Source organism: Pholcus phalangioides, unplaced genomic scaffold, assembly GCF_987345545.1.
Source record: "Pholcus phalangioides strain wild (caught in Gottingen) unplaced genomic scaffold, Ppha-v1.0 ptg000037l_1, whole genome shotgun sequence".
Lineage (NCBI taxonomy): Eukaryota > Metazoa > Arthropoda > Arachnida > Araneae > Pholcidae > Pholcus > Pholcus phalangioides.
In genome coordinates this window covers 2,296,802-2,319,082 of record NW_028301624.1, presented here as the reverse complement: position 1 = coordinate 2,319,082, position 22,281 = coordinate 2,296,802, and the positions used below count along the sequence as shown (strand labels likewise).

At 41.1% G+C, this 22,281-nt stretch overlaps 1 protein-coding gene across 1 annotated transcript; it reads left to right on the top strand.

Annotated features, from left to right (window-relative positions):
• The first annotated feature begins 1,077 nt into the window (after window positions 1-1,077).
• On the top strand, window positions 1,078-15,535 carry LOC149065900 (uncharacterized). Its single transcript, XM_089253345.1, has 3 exons — window positions 1,078-1,251; window positions 14,110-14,418; window positions 14,529-15,535. Exons 2-3 carry the CDS (start codon window positions 14,127-14,129, stop codon window positions 15,359-15,361), a joined length of 1,125 nt encoding a protein of 374 aa, XP_089109471.1. The 5' UTR covers window positions 1,078-1,251; window positions 14,110-14,126; the 3' UTR covers window positions 15,362-15,535.
• Window positions 15,536-22,281: the final 6,746 nt, after the last annotated feature.

Here is a 22,281-nt window from a genome sequence, read left to right as displayed (position 1 = left end):
AGGTACGTAAGCATCCTGCCTGATCACCTGCACCCATTCATGTCCATTGTGCATTCCGACGGACTTGCACAATTTCAGCAGGACAATGCGACAGGCGACACCCCACACGTCCAGAATGGCTCCAGGAACACTCTTCTGACTTTAGACACTTCCGCTGACCACCAAAATCCCCAGACATGAACATTATTGAACATATCTGGGATGCCTTGCAACGTGCTGTTCAGAAGAGATCTCCACCCCCTCTTACTCCTACGGATTTATGGACAGCCCTGCAGGATTCATGGTGTCAATTACCTCCAGCACTACTTCAGACATTAGTCGAGTCCATGCCACGTCGTGTTGCGGCACTTCTGCGGGCTCGCGGGGGCCCTACACGATATTAGGCAGGTGTACCAGTTCACAATTGATTTCTTTACGTGTTTTGTTACGAATCTCCAAAGTCTGCGATATGGCTAATCATGGGCCTGCTGATTAAGGAAAATGAATTATCATCCGATGATGACACAGATGACGAATCTATCGCCAAAAATTACGCCAAAAGTAAACAAAGTTGCTAAATATTGGAGAAATTACGTAAAAATCAAAATGGCGGGAAATAAAGCATTACTGCAAATTGCAATGGATTTAAATGAATTCCACGAAATAAAACGTTCACCAATTATTTGTAATTGTAATTATCATAATATAATTTATGTGTGGGAAAATAATTTCGTTCTTTGAGTTCAATAAAGAATATAAATTCAAGTAAGCTTCGTGTAAAAAACGGGAAAACCCGGGACGCTTTCGCTAAAAGGTCGGGACGGCGAAAACCACAGAAAAAACCGGGACTGTCTACGACCACCTAGATAACCACCTATAAGGGATAACCTATAGGTTATATAGGAGATCGTGGACTGTCCCGGGAAATACGGGACGTATGGTTACCCTACGTATCCCTAATGATCAGCCAACTTTTGTTTCCATGATGCTTTCTCTGCTGTATCTTGCTGCCATCTATCGAGTCAGAGATGTACTACATCTCATTTCCACAATGGCATTGAAATCTCTCAGCAGTTTTGTGCTGCCATCTGGCGGTGAGTAGGACTCAACGATTGGACTGCAATAGCTGGCTACGTCATCATTTGTTATTGTTGTTTTGAAGCGATTACACGTATCTCTCGGGGCATCCCACGAAAAGTGCGATGGAGTAGTGGTCTCACACCCGAAAACGGCACCTTTTGGTGCTTCGGCACAACTAAAAGACACAATGGCGTAAGTTGCGTAATCATTATTTCATTCATTATTAATATCGGGTGCATTCATTTCACTTATTCCTTACGCCATCGACTATTTGTTATGGCCGCCATTTTGTCCACGTTGTATCGATTGCATCATAAAAATGAAACAATTTATGAGGTCATTGTTTTGCAACGTGATTGAATTTTTTTTTTTTTGGCGATTAACATTGCCGCTGATCTCGTAGTTGAGGGCCCCCCGACTTTCGTGTGGGGCCCCCTCCCCCATGTGAATAAGGTTCAAAGATGCCCGGATAGTCGAGGGCGCCTGAATTGAAAAAAATACGCAGTCGAATTCTGTTATAACGAACTTCATGATACCGGAGAAATCATTTCGTTATAAAGGGATTCCATGTTTTTTTTGTTCCGATGTAAACTTATCTGGGGGAATTAAAAAATTGTTCGTTAAAACGAGATTTCCGCTATATCGGTATTCGTTAAAACGGGATTCGACTATATATATTCACTGATTTATCAAACATTTTTGACCGACCCTATTCACAGGGGCCGTTTTAATTTCTCCATGGGGGAAAGGCGGCTCCTGAATGTAAACCCATGTTGTTGTTAACCCCCCCCCCCCCCACCGGGAGAATGTTGTAAATATCTGATTCCAGTTTTCGAAAGTAGGGCTTCTCACAGTAGAGCTAGTGCAGCCGATGGTATGGCCTTAGGCTATATTTTCTCATTACATCTTGACACCAGCCCCAGTAGGCGCCAGAGTGGCGCAGTGGTAAGATGCCCGTCTTCCACTATGAAGGTTACCATCAAGCAGGGTTGGAAAGTTTTTGACGGTTTAAACTGTCATGTCAAAAACCTCAAATATTGCTTTTCAATATAAAAATTGCAATTGGAAATCCACACATTAATTGCATGTAATGTTTAAAGTGACTATGTTATACAAGGAACAAATATTTAATATGAGCGTAAAATAATTTTCTACAGAATTAAGTTGGACAAAATATATATATCATCACAAAAAAAAAAACGTGTCTACCATTCGACCAATTGAATTTATTTGTCTTGAAAATGTGGCAATTTTTGTATAAAATATATATACTTTTTCCTTATGAAATATACAATTTGAATAAAGCATAGCATAAACACTGAAGGGAAAACGGAACAGCTCTCGTATGGTCCGCCACTTGGCGATTTTTGGCGCCAAACATGTCTGATTGCCTGACGACGAGCCGCTAAGGCAGTCAGACACTACGGACATCAAAAAAAAAAATCATCAGCGTGCAAAACATAATAGAAATCACCAAGCATAAATATAGAAAAAAATATCAGTTAAAAAAATTACATCTGGACCATTTTTTTTAATAATAAACAGGTCCATGCATTGAAACTAAAACCCGGACCCTTTTTTTAATAGTAAACGGATCCGGGCATGAAAAATTCTGTAGGTTCATTTTAAATAATAAACTGGTAAGACAGAAGGCATGGCAATGGATGAATAAGTAATAAATAGAACGAATTAATAAAACGGTATGATACAACCTGACCAGATAATAATCCAAATTTCACGAAAGGAGGAATAATATCCAAGAGACACGCTGGAAATGGAACGGCTGTTTTGAATTTTTGAAAAAACGCTGTGAACAAAAGAAAAATCCTGTTTGGCGAAGCCAGTGCCATTTATCTGGATAGTCACTGAGATACTCTTATTGTGCATAACATTGAAATATATCTAGCGATAAGATACTAAATTGTAGGACTGAAATGTCATTTAATTTGACGATGCTAGTTTGTATGTGATGCTTAAGAAACTCGTGTAATTTATCCTTAGTCATTCTTGCTTCTGCGCTATGATATGGTATATTCACTAGCATTTGGTGGTCGCTGTGGTGGTCGAGTGGTTATAGTGCCGGACTCGTGATGCGAGGATCCGGGTTCGAACCCCACAGTGGTGGTCGGCTGAAGTTGGTTTTCTGTGGTTCCCAACTTCAAGGCGCAAATGCGAGCCGATCTCCCCGTTAAAAAGTCTCGCCACAGAGAGCATCAGTCCTACAACGGTAAATCATTCAATCATAACACTTCACTCATAGTTAGTAAAACTGTGGGCAGATGACAGCACTACACATAACTAGCATTACACAGAAACAAACTTTACGTCAGGTTTCACTACACGTACACGCACATTCCCGCATGTACAGATTCGTTGGGGGGTTCCGCGGGGGGGGGGGGGGTGTGTGCATGTGTGGTGTAGCAGTAGTAGGTAGGGGCTCGGGGGTCCATGATGTTCTTAAGTCAGCCACCTCGTTGGGCAATTTGCCTGTTGTGGCGTTGTATTTGTATTTGTATAATGCAATGGTTTTCCAATTGAAGCTGTATTCAAACGTGCAAAAAAATACTTTGGGTACGAAGTCCTGTCAGCTCTGTTTTGGTTGAAAATACTCTTTAAAACTCTGTGAATTTATACACCCCGAGCTCTAAGAATAATTTTTAGGGGGAAATAAATGAGTTTAATTTATTAGTGTATCTACAGATGCTGCGTGAGAATTTTTATATGGAATAAAATTTTGAGCGGATCAGAAAATGTAGAATATCGAAATAGGTATTTTTCCTCAGTAATTATAATTCGGAATATAAAACTCTTTAATCCACATAAAAGTAAGTGTTTTGTTATTTAACATATCTATCATGTTAACAAAAACTATTTGACATCATTGACGGTAAATTTTTGACAGTTTTAGGGGTCCAAGACCTAACTCTGTGATTCCCCTATCATACATATTTTGAATAAACAGCTCTATTCTGCTTAGCAAATTGAACGCAAGTTAAGATAAGCTTAGATAAATAAACCATAAAATTACATTTTATATGCTCTAAACTCTTTATGTTGAAAAATTCAAAATTGCAAATTATAATTAATATTTTGTTTTAATTATTGTAATAAGCTAATGTTTGAAAATAAAACATTGTGTGTAATATGCAAAAAAGTTTTTCATCGTGTTATATACCTATTGTCTTCAAAACATTATCAAAAGGCATTCATTTAGGTTTTTGACAGTTTAAACCAGTTTTTGCTGCTTGTCATGTCTAAAACCCAACCCTGCTATCAAGTTCCATGGTTTCGAATCTGGGCATAGAACGTCAGAAGCAAGTTCTTTGCCTATCGAGCCTTGGGTGGACCACCGATGGATGGAATTTCGTTCCAATCCAATGGCCCCGTGCATTCGTTTCCAATCCAACTCCACTGGTTGGGAATTGCTGTATGGCGATATGTGACCGGAATTGGTGTATATATATATATCCTTGAACCTGGTCTTTCAACTGGCTTCTGGTGTTGATAAATAGTAAATGTGTGACTAATATTGGTGTGTTCAAACTGCAAAACATCATGACTACCAGCGAATGTGTGAGAGATTTTAGAAAAATCTAGGAAACTTTTCAGATGAGAAATGTTTCCATAGTCACTGCTAATTTTACGAACTCGTGCTCAGGTCCAAATTAATGTGCCTTTTCTCAGAATGCCTTTCCCATTCATGACCCCAATTAACAGACTTATTTTCAAGGGAATTCAAGTTAATAACAAGCGTTGATTGTACATTAGAAGACAATCAGGACTTTGGAAACAAGCCGGTGATAGTTGAAATTTTTTTTTTGGTGGGAGAAACAAGAAAATAATGGGAAACGGTGTGGCTTGACAAAATATATATATATATATATATATTTAGGTACTAGCGGAAGTTCTTAGGAGCCAAGCTTGATTTTTCTCTCATGAGAAACGGCCCTAAATTATTGTTTTCCAGTGCTCAATGGTATCTTCGTACATTGAAAGCTACAGTGGAATTAGACAATTTTTGTGGTATCCTTATAGGGTCTATTCAAGTGTTACGTCATCAGATTTTTAGCCCTCTTTGCCCCCCCCCCCGCCAAATTTCATCAACTCTGCCACCATCTAACTCATATTAGGATGTGAGATATATGCAGGGGGAAATCATGAGCTCCCTATGCCCCTCCACAGACGATCAAAATTTATTTTTGATGAAAAAATTATTTTTGGAAAAAATATTGGAAGAAAATACCTTTATATATGTTATAATAAATTTCTGCTAATTTTAATGCTGTTTTTTTTTTTAAAGAAATTCATTTCGATCCACCACCTAGGCCTTTGGTGGCCCCCCCCCCCCGATCCTGCGTATGCCTCTGATTGGGATTGTCCTCCAACAATATACATGGGGCGGTAGGGCAAAAGTAGAGACAATTCCCCTCCCTCCGATCACCATGCACACCCTCGAGGAACACACTTTCCCCATTCAAAGATCCTGTATGCGCTTATGTACAGGAGTCCAAATCACTCAAGGAAAATGCATGTGTGACGCACTGAGTGAATCAACCCCCTTTCCCCCCATAAGTAAGATAATCTGGAGGGGAGGGAGGCCTGTTAAGGTGTGAGAGGTCTACGAGAGGAAAAGAGTTTTTGAGGACATTTTAGTTTTGAATGGGAGGAGGGAATGTGTTAGTTCAGGTGCCCACAAACTACGGAAAGGTTTTCACATTCCTAGTAAAAATTAAATAAATTAAAATATTTCATAAAGGGTGGTTGATGGCGTAAGTATCAATCAAACCCCCCTTTTCCCCCATTGATGCTGACGTGATACTTGAATGGCCCCTTAAACTCCAATTTAGCAATCTCGTGTAGAAAAGTTTCGGTGCAGATACCGATTTTCTACTCTACTTCTCACCTGGAATTTGTCAAACACTGGTATCTATCAATAGGGAAGTCCCTGATAAGCCTATGAAATTTGGCTGGCACCTAAATTTTTTTCCAAGTTCATCAAGCCCTGTACTATGTGATGATCAAACTTACTCGTACTGCATAGGCTCCCACTAGCTTGCTTTTTTGAAAGATGGTGCTGATGGAAAGGAGAAAAAATTGAGAAGAAATCTGATTTGGGCGAAGTTTTGAGAAACGTTTACTTGGATCATTGAATTTCAGCTAGCGTTCCACATAAAAATTAAAGTGACTATCATAAATGGTTCAGGGCCGTTTTTAGAGCATCATATTTCCCCCTTCCTTGGCCAAGAAATACCTACAAATGCATGTGCATACTGTCAAAAATTGCAACCAACCAGATTTGATTATTGTTAAGCCCAGGCAGGCCCATGCGTTAAGTGTTGTAGCTGCAGAGTCTCCCAGATTTCTACTCCACTTCCCGTACTCCAGAAAATTTATTACGCCTCCCGAATTTCTACCATGATTGTAAAGAAAAACTTTTTGGGAAGGGAATTAAGGGCCCAAAGAATTTACTTGGAAAAAAGACTCTTTCATTTTTAATCCCCGAAACAATGTCACAAGCATGATTTAAATTGTTGTCATTGCGTCAAATCACAAGAAAATATTTCATTGGGGGGTGAACAAAATTTGCCGAACAACAAGCGTCAATTTGGCTTTTTGACATCTGATATTGGCTAGTTGAGTTATATAGACCTATATTGTTCTGACCAGAGGGCTGGGTGAATCCCAGTCGCCAGATCGCCTACAGGCTGAGAGCAGCACAAAATGTTTGGAATTTTTATTTTTTTCTGCCAACATGAAAAAGGGCCCTTACGCCCCGAAAAAGTCAAAAGGAGCATTATTTGGACCTTTTTCCCGGGTCGAAGTTTTTTTTTGCGCCTAAAAAGTTGTTTTGCCATCTATATATATGTATAATATATTTCTGATTTGTCCATCCCCCATAAACTGTCCCGTAAAGTCTGTATGTCCTGAAATGGGCCCGATGGCAATTTTTTTGTTGGCTTGATTTAAAAGCAGTGATGACAGGTAATTTAACCAACTAGTTGGCAATGGTTGGTGACTTGTTGCCGATCAGCAATGGCTTGCACAATGCCACGTTTTTTTACAAAGGTGAAAATTCCCTAGTTTTACTTTTGTTAATAAAATTCCTACATTGTTTTCCAAAAATCCCCTTTTAATTTATTTTTGTACAGAATTTCGATCTGCACAAAAATCTCCCTAATTGGCAAATTCTTTAAAGTGTGCAGCTATGCACTGTCTTTCTGCGGAGTAGAAACCCATTTAAAAAGTCACTCTGCAGAAAGCAGGCAGACTTACAACACGATACAGACATGACATGAAAATTCAAGCATTTCTATCTTTACTTCAGAAAATGGAAGACAGATGGTAGCATGAACACGAAGCAAGCCCAACTCTACAACATAGACATGTTAAGACTACACATTTGACATTCATGGGGTGTAATGTGATAGGCCTCCTCGTGGTGCACTCTGGGTAACGCCAAATCTATCACACGTCATTGTCATCGCTTTTTGTGCTCATATACTTCACCTTCAATAGCCCAAATTACACGTTTATTTCTACACATCTTGCAGTACATGTCTTGCGTCTCGTTTTGTCCTGTACATGTTTGTCTTCTGTGTCCAACCCCTCATTGTGGGCCCCGCTCCGGCGGGGAGGGGTCCTCCCGGATGGGGCATTGCTTCTAGCGTATGCTCCATCCGGGACGCTGTCTACCTGCGTGTTTGCCGTGCGTGGAGACCCGTAAGGCTGGAGATGGGGATCCTGGTTAGCCTGATGCGCTAGCTTTGGCCTCGGATTCAGCCGAAACGGGAGGCTTGGATTAGCCCCGTCCAGGTCAATCGGCTGTGGTCGCCTCGGTGGCTGAAGGGGTTACACTACTGGGCAGGTAGAGGGGCCGGGCCTGCCGGACGTCGTTGAGGTTTGTTGGTGCTGCTTCACGACGATCTTGGATCTTGAACGCGTCTGCTCGCCTGCTTTGGTGGTGTATAGCTCCCACCTAACCTGACGTTGCTACTAACCTTCACCGGTTACGTGTGCGCGTCCCCTCGTAGGGCTCCATGGTGGGCATGGTGGGTGGGAGTGGAACAATACCCATTCAAATATGGGAAAAACAAAAAATGCACCAAAACGTCAAAGAACTACTTTAAGTGAAACTATTGTCACAGAAACCGCTTCTTCAAATCTGTCATCTGTCTCATTCTTCTTCTTGCATAGCTCTGATACCAATAAACAGCTGTCAAAAGTATCACCATTCTTGATTGATAAAGCTCTCTATGGCGCAGTTGGAACTCTGAAATCAGTGAAGGCTCTCCGTTCAGGAGACCTTCTCGTCGAAACTAACACTCCTAAACAAGCCGAACTCATTCAAAAGCTCACATCTCTCGGGGACATTCCCATAACAATCAAAATCCACCCCACGCTGAATTATTCACGTGGTGTCATCTCAGACCCTAACTTAATTAACATGGATGAAGATGAACTAACTCAGGAGCTAGCGTCTCAAGGCGTAACATCTGCCAAACATATCATGAGCCGCAAAGATGGCAATCTAGCTCCATCACGTAATATAATCCTGACATTTTCATCCCCAACATTGCCGAAAGATGTCAAAATCGGTTACTATAACCTCCATATCCGGCCATACATACCTAACCCTGTAAGATGTTTCAACTGCCAAAAATTCGGTCACTCACGAATGGCGTGCCGTGGTCAACCCACCTGCGCAAAGTGCGGCGAGAGGGACCACATTTCGGACAACTGCACTAATTCACCATTCAAGTGCGTCAATTGCGGTGGCGACCACCCCGCATTTGACAGGAAATGTCCGAAATGGAATGAGGAAAAAGAGATCCAGAAGATCAAGGTTCTCAATAACATCTCATATATTGAAGCACGCCGTCGTGTAATCCCTAACCAAACTCCAATAGCTAGTACATCATACTCTAATATGGTAACAAATCCATCAACAGCTAATAAGACTAACAATGTCACCAAAGCATCTGTGACAACTCAGACCGAACCCATAGCTGATACATCCACTCAAACATCATCTAACCAACCATGTAATAGTTGTGGCTGCTGTTGCTCTGCTGGAATACGGAAGGAGTCCACCACCTCCGAAGAAGCAGGAAAAGCAACAGCGAACACATTCAAAGTAACTACAACTACTAAGCCAAAAATCAATAGTGGAAATAAATCTAAAATAAAAGTATTCAAGACCGGATATTCAAGAAAAGCCATTCAGAGAGCAAAGAAGAACCCTACAGTACAAAACATGTCACTGCTTGATGACAAATCAATTGGTGACATGGATCTCGATAATCCCACAGAATCCGGTGGTACTCGCCGGAAATTAGACCGAAATAAGTTCAAGGACCTTGAACCGTCTACATCCATTTAAAATTTATGGCCAACATTATTCAATGGAACATTCGTGGTCTTAGATCCAATTACGAAGATCTAAAGGATTTAATCAATCGCTATCATCCTGTTTGCGTGGCACTCCAGGAAACTTTCACGAAGCCCTCGGAGACATGGAACATTAGGCGACATTCCCTGTTTCGTATTGACTACGATGACGGGAGTAGAGCCTGCCGCGGTGTTGCTCTGCTGGTTCCACATCATGTGTCGTCGCGCGTTCTAACGCTGCGCACGAACCTGCAAGCCATCGCGGTGGAAATCTCTACAGGCCTAAGAGTTACCATCTGTTCCATTTATTTGCCACCAAATGACACATTCTTACAGAGAGATCTAGAACAACTGATTGATCAATTACCACCACCATTTTTTCTTCTTGGAGACTTCAATGCACATAACATGATTTGGGGTTCTAACAGCAACACCCCTCGTGGGGAAATGGTTGAACGATTGTTAGATGACATGGACCTTACCATCATGAATGATGGCAGTTTCACTCATTTCCATGCCCCAAACAATAGTTTCACTGCAATAGATTTATCATTATGCTCACCTTCACTCTTGCCGAACTGGTCCTGGTCGGTTGATCCAGACCTCCACGGGAGCAATCATTTCCCTCTAGTGGTTAAGTGCCTTGATCGAAGCCATAGCATACCTGAGGGTCCTCCTCGGTGGAAGCTTGTGGCCGCCCGATGGGCAGACTTCACGGTCAAGGCAGAAATCACGGAGGATATGGTTTCGCAACCCGACGTCGACCATTGTGTCGACCTTGTGACCAGTTGTATGATCTCAGCAGCCAATGAAACAATACCCAAAGTCTCCTCGAAACTTCCTAAATTTCCTAAACCTTGGTGGAACCACGAATGTAATCTCACTATTAAAGCACAAAAGAAAGCGTGGAGTAGGTTCCGGCGGTATCCTACCCATGACAACAAGTTGGCATTTTTAGAAGCAAAGGCGATAGCAAGAAGAACCAGGCGCCAGGCTCAACGCGAGTCCTGGCAAAAGTTTACCACGGGAATCAATTCATCTACTTCATCTAAAGTCATTTGGGACCGGATCCGAAAAATCAATGGTCATTATCAGTCTCATCCCATCACTATTTTAAACACCAATGGCACTATCATCAGCGATGTGAGGGATATTGCGGATACCATCGCCGCCCATTTCGCCACTGTCTCCAGTGATGCGAACTATCCCCCATCGTTTCATCCCATTAAATCATCAGCCGAACGTACATCGTACACCTTCCGGCCTTTTACACCGGAGGGGTACAATTCATTGTTCACCCTTCATGAACTGACGACGGCCTTGCAGCGAAGTCCTGACTCAGCTGTAGGGCCCGATGCTATTCATTATTCCATGATTCGGCATCTCTCACCAGAATCACTGTCACATTTACTCATTTTATTTAATCGGATCTGGCTCAGTCATTCATTTCCTGACACCTGGCGAGCAGCCATAGTTCTTGCATTCCCGAAGCCTGGCAAAAATCCTCAACAACCGAACAGTTACAGACCTATTGCTTTGACCAGTTGTTTATGTAAGCTCATGGAACGCATGGTCAACTATCGCCTTATGCACTACCTTGAGGTTAACAATATTTTATCTAAACATCAAAGCGGCTTTAGACGGTTCAGGTCCACAACATGCAATCTATTACGCCTTGAGACATCAATAAGACAAGCATTCGTAAAGAGGGAGCATATGCTAGCCATATTTTTCGACATAGAAAAGGCCTACGATCGTACTTGGAGGCACGGAATTCTTTCCGACCTCTATAATTGCGGCTTGCGGGGCAACTTGCCTATTTTCATTAAGAACTTTCTCGCTCGACGCATCTTCCAGGTACGGATCGGAAGTACATTATCAGCTCCCCAAATCCAAGAACAAGGTGTACCTCAAGGTAGCATTTTAAGTGTAACACTTTTTATTTTAAGACTCAACGGGGTGTTGAACCAACTCCCGTTGTCAGTCACTGGCGCACTATACGTGGATGATCTGTTGATATCATATCAATCAGTGAATATGAGGTCAGCCGAGAGACAATTACAAACCGCACTCAACAAGATCAGCAAGTGGGCTCATAATAACGGCTTCTCTTTCTCCGCAGACAAAACCGTCGCTGTGCATTTTTGCCGGCGTCGTGAGCTTCATGATGACCCACAATTATTTTTAAATAATAGTCAAATACCTATTGTAGAGAATACAAAATTCCTCGGCATTACATTTGACAAGAAACTTACATTTAAACCTCATATTTCACAGTTGAGAGCTCGTTGCATGAAGACGATGAACCTCTTGAAGGTCATCTCTTCTACATCATGGGGAGCAGACCGTAAGTCGCTCCTCCACTTATATAAAGCTCTAATAAGATCAAAGCTCGACTACGGTTCCATTGTATACGGGTCAGCACCTCGGAGTTACCTGAGTGTGCTCGACTCAATTCATCATCTCGCTCTCCGCATTTCCTCTGGAGCTTTCCGAACTTCTCCCATGGAAAGCCTCTATGTCGAATGCAACGAGCCATCACTGACATCAAGACGCCAACAACTTTCTTTGAAATATCATATCAAAATGAAGTCTTTACCAGGTCATCCACTTCATCGTGTCATTTTCAATCCGTCATTTCATAGACTTTTTGCTGCTCGACCTTCATGTGTTCCATCGTACGGTCTTCGTATGAGGGCACTTGTGGAAGAACTAGAATTAGACATGAGTCGTGTGGCCCCAGTTGCTTGGCAACTGGCACCATGGGAGCAGTCTCTGCCAGATGTCTCTCTTTCATTATCATTATACCCTAGAGCCACCACAGCAGATGTTATATATCGACAGATATTCTTTAGGCACAGGGGTAGGTACAACAGGTACTTTCCCATATATACCGACGGCTCTAAGAGCCCTGGGCATGTCGGTTGTGCCTACATCTGCTGTGAGGAGACATCTTTCAAACTTCCCGACATATTTTCTATTTACTCGGCAGAGCTGTACGCAATCCTTCAGGCTCTACGTCATATACGACGCAAACGCCACCGACGATGCATCATTTATAGCGACTCTCTTAGCTCATTGCAAGCATTGTGTTCTTTTACTTTTCACATTCATCCATTTATTCATGCCATTTTTCATGAACTGCATCACCTCATTCATCACGGTACCACAGTAAAATTTTACTGGGTACCAAGTCATGTAGGAATACCGGGCAACGAAAAAGCAGACAACGCAGCTCGAACAACAACTAACATTGACAATAGCCTTTTGGTACCTGCCAGTGACCACTTCTCAATCCTCCGGGAAGTGATGCATCGCCACTGGCAGGATCATTGGAACAATCAAGTTAATAATAAACTTTATGCCATCAAGCCCACACTTGGCCACTGGCGTTCGAGCTGCAGGACTAACCGAAAGGAGGAAGTTCTGCTTGCCCGGTTGCGCATAGGACACAGTCGCCTCACACAATCATATTTATTATTACGAGAGAGTCAACCAGAGTGCCTTCATTGTCAAAGTCCATTGACCATTGCTCATGCTTTTACTTGTTCACATCATCGTCATCATTTTACGACCGCTTTTGGTCATAGTCATCTTTCACTTCATGACATTTTAAATGACAATAGCGATGCATCTCGCATTTTTAAATTCATCAAAGCCATTGGTTTATACGACAAATTATAGTTTTTACAATTTATGTCATTGTTTTACGTTTCATGTTCCGTTTTATATGTTTTAGTTTTTTGACATGACAGAATGACATTTTTCTCATTTTTATGTCTTGCTTTGGCGCAGTTTGACCAAATTGGTCCTTGCGCCAATAAATTGAAAATCCAATCCAATTGACATTCACTCAGAACACACATTCCGCCATGTGCCAATTCGTTAGAAATTCCGAAGAGGAATGTGTATGGCGTGCATGTACGGTTAAGTAGTAGTAGCTGTGTACTGTAAATGTTACTGGTCAGTTTTCAGATTGACCATTGGCAGTTTTTTTTTCTATATCGGCATACTTTTTGTCGAAATTTACATAATTAAGAGCATTTTTGATGGTGGCATGGCATTCCTAACCCTGCTTGTGGTTTGAGCCGTGATTTTCTTTTCTAAACCGCTGAAACGATCAATTGTAAGGGGTTTTTCATTGATTTTTCAATCGGCAGTCATTCCGATAACTGACTGGTACCATATAAATCACTCGTACATGAGATTGGTGCATAGATCGAATTTGTTTCTGAAATATGATCCGTCGTGTGCTATGAAATTTTATAATTGTCCATGGTATAGCTTGACACATCCCAGGCATCAAGTCACCATGGCGCCTAAAATTTTCTAATGTATGATGACTAAATTGAAATCTGAGGACAATGCAAAATTTTTGGAATTCATGTAAATGTTTTTGCCAATATCGGAAAAGATCAATAAGGCTAAGAAAAGCCTAAAAAAAGTTATTTTGAAGCTGCTTCCTCGAAAAACGCTCAGGGGAAAAATTATCCTTGGCTCCTAAGAAATTTTGCTGGCGCCAAATTTTTATTATCAATTTGTCAAGCACTGGTCGAGACACAATGACATCGCTGGGCTTGAATAATAATTGCCAATCAATTCCTTTTTTTTATTGTGATGCTTTTATTAAAGATTTTTTTTTCTTTTACTTGGCTCTTCTAGGTTCATCATTTTTCAAGATGTTCTCTCCTTTACCCTCCGTTTTATTGTGGATCGGGTTCTACATTGCAACAAAGCAACTTATGGATATTCAGAAGGATCTTTTGGGGTGGCTGGAAGAGGCCACCCTCTTTCCTCAGCCTGCATCTAAGCAGCAGCAACAGCCGCCGCAGTCACAGAGCTTCTTTGGGGATCCCCTTCAGCTCTGCTTTGATGATTTCATCAGTGATGGCGATGGGCAAAAGAATCACAAGGCATGTGCCGGCGATGATGATGGTGATGCCGCCCTCCTCGATTTTCCAGATGTCTCAGGTGAGGCGGAATTTGAATGGAGTTAAAAATTGAATCCCTATTGAAGCTGTTTATTCAGTTTATTTTGGCTGTTACCATATTTATTTTTATTGTCATTATTTCAATTGTAGACATCTTGCTCGAGAATGGGTGGATGGATGAGAAGTTTGATCTGTCCATCTTGGATCCCACTCAAGAAGATTGGCTGATCCCAGTGAATAATACTGCTGCAGATGTTCCAGCAGAAGACTTGCAGTTGGGATCTAACGTGGATTATTTCTTCTCGTCGCCAGATTCTCTTCTACCTCCAAACAGCAATCCAAAGTCTCTAAGTAATAATAGCCCAACACATTTCATCACTGAACAGATACTGAACACTGTTTCAGGGGCCTCCACTTCACCAGAGCATGTCGTCTATGGCGAATTTGGCCTGCAGCTGCCAAGCTCTCCATCACAGTCGTCTTGTTCTAGTTCATCTTTCATGTCTCCTCCATCGCATTATGAGCCCGGCTCGTCCGAGGTCATAGAAGAAGCTTGCAGTAGTCCAGTCGAATACTGCATCGAAGTCGTGGTGGCGGACGAGCAGAGGTCATCAAGTCCTGAAACAATCGATGGTGCATTTGCCGGCACATCTGGTTTCAAGAACAGCCTGCATTCAGGTGGTAAAGATATGTCTCAGATGCGTAAGTCCAGGAAGTCATCGAGGCAGTCCCGTCATCAGCCTTACCACCAGAAAAAAGAATTAAAGTACGAACGCAAGAAAGTCCAGAACAAAGAGGCTGCTGCCCGCTACCGCGTGAAGAGGAAAGAACAAGATCAACTGCTCTCTGATGAAGTGGCGGAACTCGAAGCTGAGCAGGATAAATTGCAAGAGAAACACGATAAGTTGAAGTCTGAGATCACTTATCTGAAATCGCTGATGAAAGAGCTCTTTCAGGCACGTGGTATAATAAAGAAAGAATGAAAAAAAAGTAATAATATTTTCGTTTCAAACCATATAGTAATAATTGTAAACAGTTTCACCAGGGGTATAATCACATCATAATCTTGCTGTGTTGCATTTGTAGTTTATTTTATATCTCTCATTTATCTTTGTAGCTCATTTATGCTTTATTAAACTTGTATTCAATCGTGATAATTAATTCTTCGTTTCTCTTCCTTAATACTCTTATATGTTTTACTTTATCAACAGCTCATATGTAGTTCAAGTTTTTGGTTTCTATGATATGATTTATTTAGTAAAGTATGGAGTTGAATGAATAGATTCTCTTTCAGCAGATACTTTTTTCTAGTTATGTGGGATGATGGAACTCGCCCGAATACTTCTTGATATGTATGTTTTATGTAATTGCTGTTTCTTAAAAGTTTTTTATTAATTGAAATTGAAGATGTGGCGCAAATGCTCATGAAAAGTTTGGTATTAGTATCAGGAGAATTTCATATGTGCTTATGATATCAAAATTTTCTTTAACATTAGCATTTGTGTGTTCAGTGCTTTGATGGCATCATTTTTGTGAACATTGATACCATGTCTTCTGTGCTTATGACCCCCGAATTTTCATGGAAATTGATGCTGCCTTCCATGCCTATGATGGTAAAATTTTCATGAAAATTGATGTGGCGTCCGCCATGCTTGTGGTGGTAAAATTTTCATGGAAATAGACGTCGTGTTCGGTGTGATTCTACATCCAAATTTTCATTTAAATTGATGCCGTGGCATCTGTGCTTATGACACAGAAATTTTCATGGAAATTGATGCAGTGTCTTTCATGTTTATGGTGGCAAAAGTTTTATGAAAATTGATGCGAGCTATGATATGACAAAAGAATTTCCATGGAAATAGTGCCTGGTTTTTTGTACTTAAGTCAACGCTTTCATGAAAATTGATGCCATGTCTGCTTATGACTGAAATTTTCATGGAATTTGATGCTGTGTCTTCCGTGCTTATGCCACTAAAACTTTTATGAACATTTATATTTTGTCTCACGATGCTGAAATTTTCATGTGTGCACTGACACTGAAATCCTCATGGTAAAAACGAGCCTTGTCTTCAAATACCTAACTATTCTTGGGCATTAATGCTGTGCGTTCTCATCGATCCCATATTATACCCAGAGCTTATACCTCTCCTGGGCAATTCCACTGCCCCTCCCCGGGGGTGTATTTGCTCACTTTGGGAAACACTGTTTTCGTGTTTATGAGTTGTCAAGCCATATCTTCAAATGGTACCTAACATATTCCGTGGGCATTGACGCCATGTATTTACTGCAGGGGTGGGAAAATCCACTACAATTTCTGTCCGTTTGCTACAAAAACGCTGAAATTCTTCAATTGTGCGTCATCTAACGCCAAAAACAAAATTTTTCCTTAAGAAACTTTGAAGTTGCATCACAATAGAAGCTGACTTTTCGATAACATCATTTGTCCTCCCCGCAATTTGATTTCTTCTGACAACATGCAAAATAGGGTCAAACTATATAAATTTGCGCTCATCCGCACAATCGCTGTCTCCATTTTTTCACGAAAAAAAAGTTGACTCCATTGATTTATGCGTCCCTTACGTTAATTAATTTTTTAAATTGCGTCAATTTTTCCTGTCTGGCAGTATTTGATGAAACATTCGCGTGTTCTTTAACGGAATGGAAAAGTTCGCGAAAGAACGTATTATCGCACTGGAAAAAACAACAATGAGGAATCCGTCTTCACCATCAGGAGTTGCGACGCAAAAGCCGTCGGTGAATTCAGGGTGTCTATGATCATGGGAAAAGTAACGAAATAAGTGAAAACGGATCTACTCGGATTGAATTTTTTGTGAAAATAGAATCAATTCTATTAAATTCCTAATAATTTAATCGTTATTCTATAGTTTTTAAACTTATATAGTTTAAATTAAAAATAATTTAAGTCTAATCACGCTATTAAATTTCTTAGAATTGTAGTATAAACTTGTGTATTTTATTTACTGCCAAAATTTTAAAGTGCTGTACAAAACTGATAAATGCTGCTACAAAAATCAAATTTCCATTTTCCGCCCCTGTTACTGCTCAAAACGAAATGTTCTTGGACATTCAGACGTCTTCGTTGCTCATGAAGGGGGGAAGGATCGTTTGCTTAAGCAGGGGGGGGGGAGCGTTGGTTTCGAGCAGTGCAGAAATCGATGCGATGAACCGATAAATAGAAAAGAATGCGTTCGTTGAGCAATACTTCTTGACGAAATGCTTGTTTTCTTCCTTGAATGCCCGTTCCAGTGGCAATATTAACAGTCTTGGGTCAAGCATTTGTTGAAACAAAAACGTCAGCCGTTGTTCTAAAAGGATAATTCTCCTTGGGGTCATGAAAATCTCTGATGCAGAACTCGGTAATCTTAATTATACGTTTGACGCGAACCCTGTGGTTTTTCTCTACGTCGATGACGTTTAGAGAAACATCGTGTGGAAATCGCGTATTTCCATTTCAAACAATGCTCTAAAGCAGTGTTTCGTAACCTTTTTTTTTTTAGCCCCATGCCTCTTTTGGCGCCAGGGCCGCAAGAAGGAGAGAGCAGTCGGGTCTCGTGCCCCGGGCGCTGGACCAGAGGGGGCGCAAATTTCATCCTGAAACCTGTCCTTGAGCATTACAAGGGGGACGTCAACATGCGCGCTTGCCCCGGGTGACCAAGCATTTAGTTGTGGCCCTGTTTGGAGCACATTTTATTGTGCCTTCCCGTCTTGTCTGGTCAGCCATCTTCCCCCTTTTTACCAGGAGTGAGACCCTTATTAAATTGAATTTAATCTAAATTAGACTTATGGACAGAAAAAAAAATTAGTAATCAGTAAATTAGTGGATCCTTGAGCCAGATGCGGATCAAGAGAGGGCGGCGACTCCAAGAACCAAATTATATGAGAAAAAATTGGCGTCTCTTAATATGCGGGACGAACCTACATAATGAATCGTTTTTTCTGTTTTATCGCCATGAATCCGAGCCTATCCTGTGGTAGAGGTATCTATCTCAGTAGGCCAAGGGTGCTCGACCTTTAGGAGAGTGTGGGCCACTTAAGTAAACTAAGTTTGCCGCGGACCTTTTATGTGATTTGTAAGTGTGCCGCGAAGCGCTTGAGTGATCTGGAACTGTTTCACGGGTTTCTCAAGTCCTGGCTGTAACTAGGATATTTGCTTGCCCACATAACTTTGAAATTTATAACAGTGTTCTTTGTTCCCACCTAAAACAAGAAAAAACTTCACGTCAGGTTTCACTACACGTACACGCACATTCCCGCATGTACCGATTCGGGGGGGGTGTGGGCGGGGTGCATATGTGGTGTAGCAGTAGTAGGTAGGGCCTCCAAAAAATGGCTCGGGGATCCATGATGTTCTTAAGTCAGCCACTTCGTTGGGCAATTTGCCTGTTGTGGCGTTGTATTTGTATTCGTGTTCTGTTATAAAACTGCCACCGCCCCCCCTAATTCCGTCTCTGACTCAAATGATCTGTAACAATGTCGCTGGTCACAGAAGTGTGACTCGATTGATCTGGAAACGTGCCGCGGACCACTTAAGTGATGTGCAAATGCATTGCAGGTCACTTAAATGCTCTGGAACTATGCTGCAGGTCATTTAAGTGCGTGGACGTCTCGAGCATCGTGGGCCCCCGGGCCAAGTGATTTTTCTGAGGTTTTCTACCTGGCAAATTCTCGAAAATTTCAACTGTATCTCATTTTTGTGAGCTCCCTCCCTCTCTTGAGCCCTGGGCCGTGCCCGAGTGAGCACATGCGTTAATACGCCACTGCTTAAATTATTTTAAATATGTCGCGGGGGGAATGTGCCGCTTAGTTCATTTTTACAAAATTAGATCTTGAGGTCGCGGGCCACATAAGATGACTCTGAGGCATGTGTGCTGTAGGGGGTTTCATGCAAAAGGCTGTGTCTCAACATGAAGCTGGCAGAGTGATGTTTTGGGGCTTCCATACTTCTCGAGTAAGAATGTAAATATGTGCGATTTTTTTCAGCTAAGATGGCAGTATCAGATCTCGTCACGTAGGCCTCCTATGGGGCGAGACTTCCGGGTCATGCAAAGATGGCCCAGGCTTTATCGGCAGCTCTACTAGATTCTCTGGAAAAGTAGTCACATTTTATCCCACCATATTTCATTCAAGAGCTTTAGATCTTCAGTCAAAAAAATTTTTAAGTTCTCTGTGCCGCCACTTGCTATGGTTCTCTTTTCACTTGATTTCCACCCGTGCTCTCTTCCCCTTTGAATATTCTAGGACCACAAGTGAGCCATATGTTCCTAAGTTGAGAACCACCGCCCGCGCTGAAGGATTCGTTCGGGTGGTGTCTTTCTCGTACTCGCACCCAAGGTTTTTGTTTTTTACTTGCTCTGTCCTTTAAAATGTCGGTATAGGGGGGAAAACGAACGAAATGTAGGCTGTATGTGGGTTATTACATAACCTCAGGGCTTCAGCTGGTTCGAGCTAGACTAAACTGGATTTGGGCGAAAGTATGCAACAAAGAAGGTCGAATTACGATTGTATATTGGCAGCAGTAACAAGTCGAATTTCCGCATGACTGAAGAAAGGAAGGAACTCAAACGCTGCTCGACGTGGAGGCTCTTTGGCATTTTGCTGACAAAATGGTAAAATCGTAACGAGTTCACGGACACGAAAACTACCCGAGCTCGTTTTTCACGTTTTTTTTGCTTTAATTCTAGGAACAATCGAGAAAGATTTCTTGTCTTCTCAGTTTTGCTCGTTTATTAAATGGTATTAGGGTGCCATAATTATGACAAGCTGCCTCACATTTGCCGATTCTGTTCTATCACTGCCGGGACAAAAATGATTTGGCTTAGCGTACAAGCTTTATGGAAGTGAACTTTTATGAAGAAACCACGAGAGAGAGAGAGCAGGGATTTGGTTTGATCCTGTGAAAATTTTAAGGTCCGGAAAACGGACCCAAATTTTAGGTGGAGAGATAAAATTTATCGAATAAATTCGTCGGTTTCGCTGAAGAAACCTGTGGTTAGTCACGTGACTCAATAGAAACCATCAATTGTGATTATTAATGATCGGACGGGGGGATTAAACCTAGATAACGTCAAACCAATCGTAACCCGATTGGAAACCACGCTTGTCGCTTGAAGCACGATTTGAATAAAGGTGACAGTATTGAGATAAATACGTGATATGATAGTAAACACGGGACACCACAGTTTCCTAAAACTGCCGAATTATTTGAGGTTTACGTCATAATCATCATTAGCATCACTTTGGACGAGCACAGGATGTTCCTCATAGAAATTAGTGTTATAAGTACCGATTTTCTTTTACCGTAGCAATGCGGAAATTTAGTACGGGTTTCTGCCACGTCATCAAGTTTAAAAACTCTATCATTAATTTTCTAAATTTTAAGTTTGCTTAAAGATAAGAAGCGGAGAAAAATCTATCTATATATATAAAATTGATTTTCTGTGTGTGTATGTTCTCTATACAAATCTACAATTTTAGATCGATCGTCGCCAAATTTTGCATATATACCAAATAGGACCCGACTTAAACGATAGGCTACTTTAAAATTTTGTCGGAGCAGGGCAAATGCCCCAAACGGGCAAAAAACTGTAGGGCAACAATGGTTTTTGGCCTCAACAATCACTTTCCGAACGTTTACTTTGGTTACCGTGGTTCCCTAGCAATGCGTTTAAGGCATGTATATGCCTTTACAATGGTTTGTCATATCTTCAATGCTGTGCGTATATGTATAATAGTTTATGAATTTATAATGGTTTGCCACTTTATTCAATCCTCCCAATAATGAGAGCTTTTTGAATAGACACCATCATCAGCATCACTTTGAGGGTAAGGCAAAGGATGATCCCTCATAGAAATCAGTGTTAAAATTGCCGATTTTAATGTAGAAATGCGGAAATTTGGTGGGGTTTTTTCCTGCCACATCAATCAATATTTTTAAAAATTGAATTGAATTCCCGATTTTTCAAATATTGAGTTCATTTAGAGATATACGAAGCCCAGAAAAAATTAAATATGAAGTAATTTGACGGACCTACTGTTGAGTTGGATATATTCATGCAATAACATTGATTTCAACTTTATATTTTATCAATAGTGGGAAATTTACGTCTCCGTATTATATCTTCTGACCCTTTAAGCGGCATTGACGATAGCTCGTCTCTTTAAAGGCCTCTTATTTTAGCATTGGCAAGCCCTGTCAATTTGATTTCTCAATGGAAAAACTTTTCCGTATATTCCTTAGTTTGCACTTGCTGTAAATCTGAAGAAAACTTCTTTAATACATCGCACTTGAAGGGAGGGGTTAGTGATTTCTGTTCTACCGCTCTTAAAGGGTTAATATTCAAATACATTAATTCGATATAGTTCAACGTTTTTTATTTTAATAATGCTCATTGAAGAAATTCCGCTTCAAATTCAGACCCGCATAAGTGAATTTTGGGTATTTCATGAAAAAAAAGTTATTAGTGATATACCGAATGATATGCAAATCATCTGTATCCTTAATTAAAGTGAAGATAACTACTTCGGAAAGTCTGAATTGCTTAAATACACGGTAAAGCCCCCGCAAAATACGGGTCATGTCGTCCCAGTTATGAATGACTTTGACAAAGTGGAACTTCTCTCTCAGAAACAACATGGCTAGGGCCCAACCCTAGAGGAAAAAAATGGGGCAAATGAAAAAAAAATGAGATATGAAACGATGATTGAGTGAGACTGATACACTCATAAGACGTCCCGAGATATGCCTAGGCGCCATTTCTTTTTACCTCATAGACAAAATAGTCGAGAGTGTAATCCGCTCTTTGCTATAGAATCCAATCTTGAGCACAGGCAAAGAGGAAATATTACAGCTTGCTCGACCCTCGATATAAATCTAATTACACAT

Coding starts and splice junctions, on each gene's coding strand:
- LOC149065900 (XM_089253345.1), top strand. CDS start 14,127: ATGTTCTCTCCTTTACCCTCCGTTTTATTGTGGATCGGGTTCTACATT. Junction 14,419..14,528: donor CGATTTTCCAGATGTCTCAG/GTGAGGCGGAAT, acceptor TTTCAATTGTAG/ACATCTTGCTCGAGAATGGG.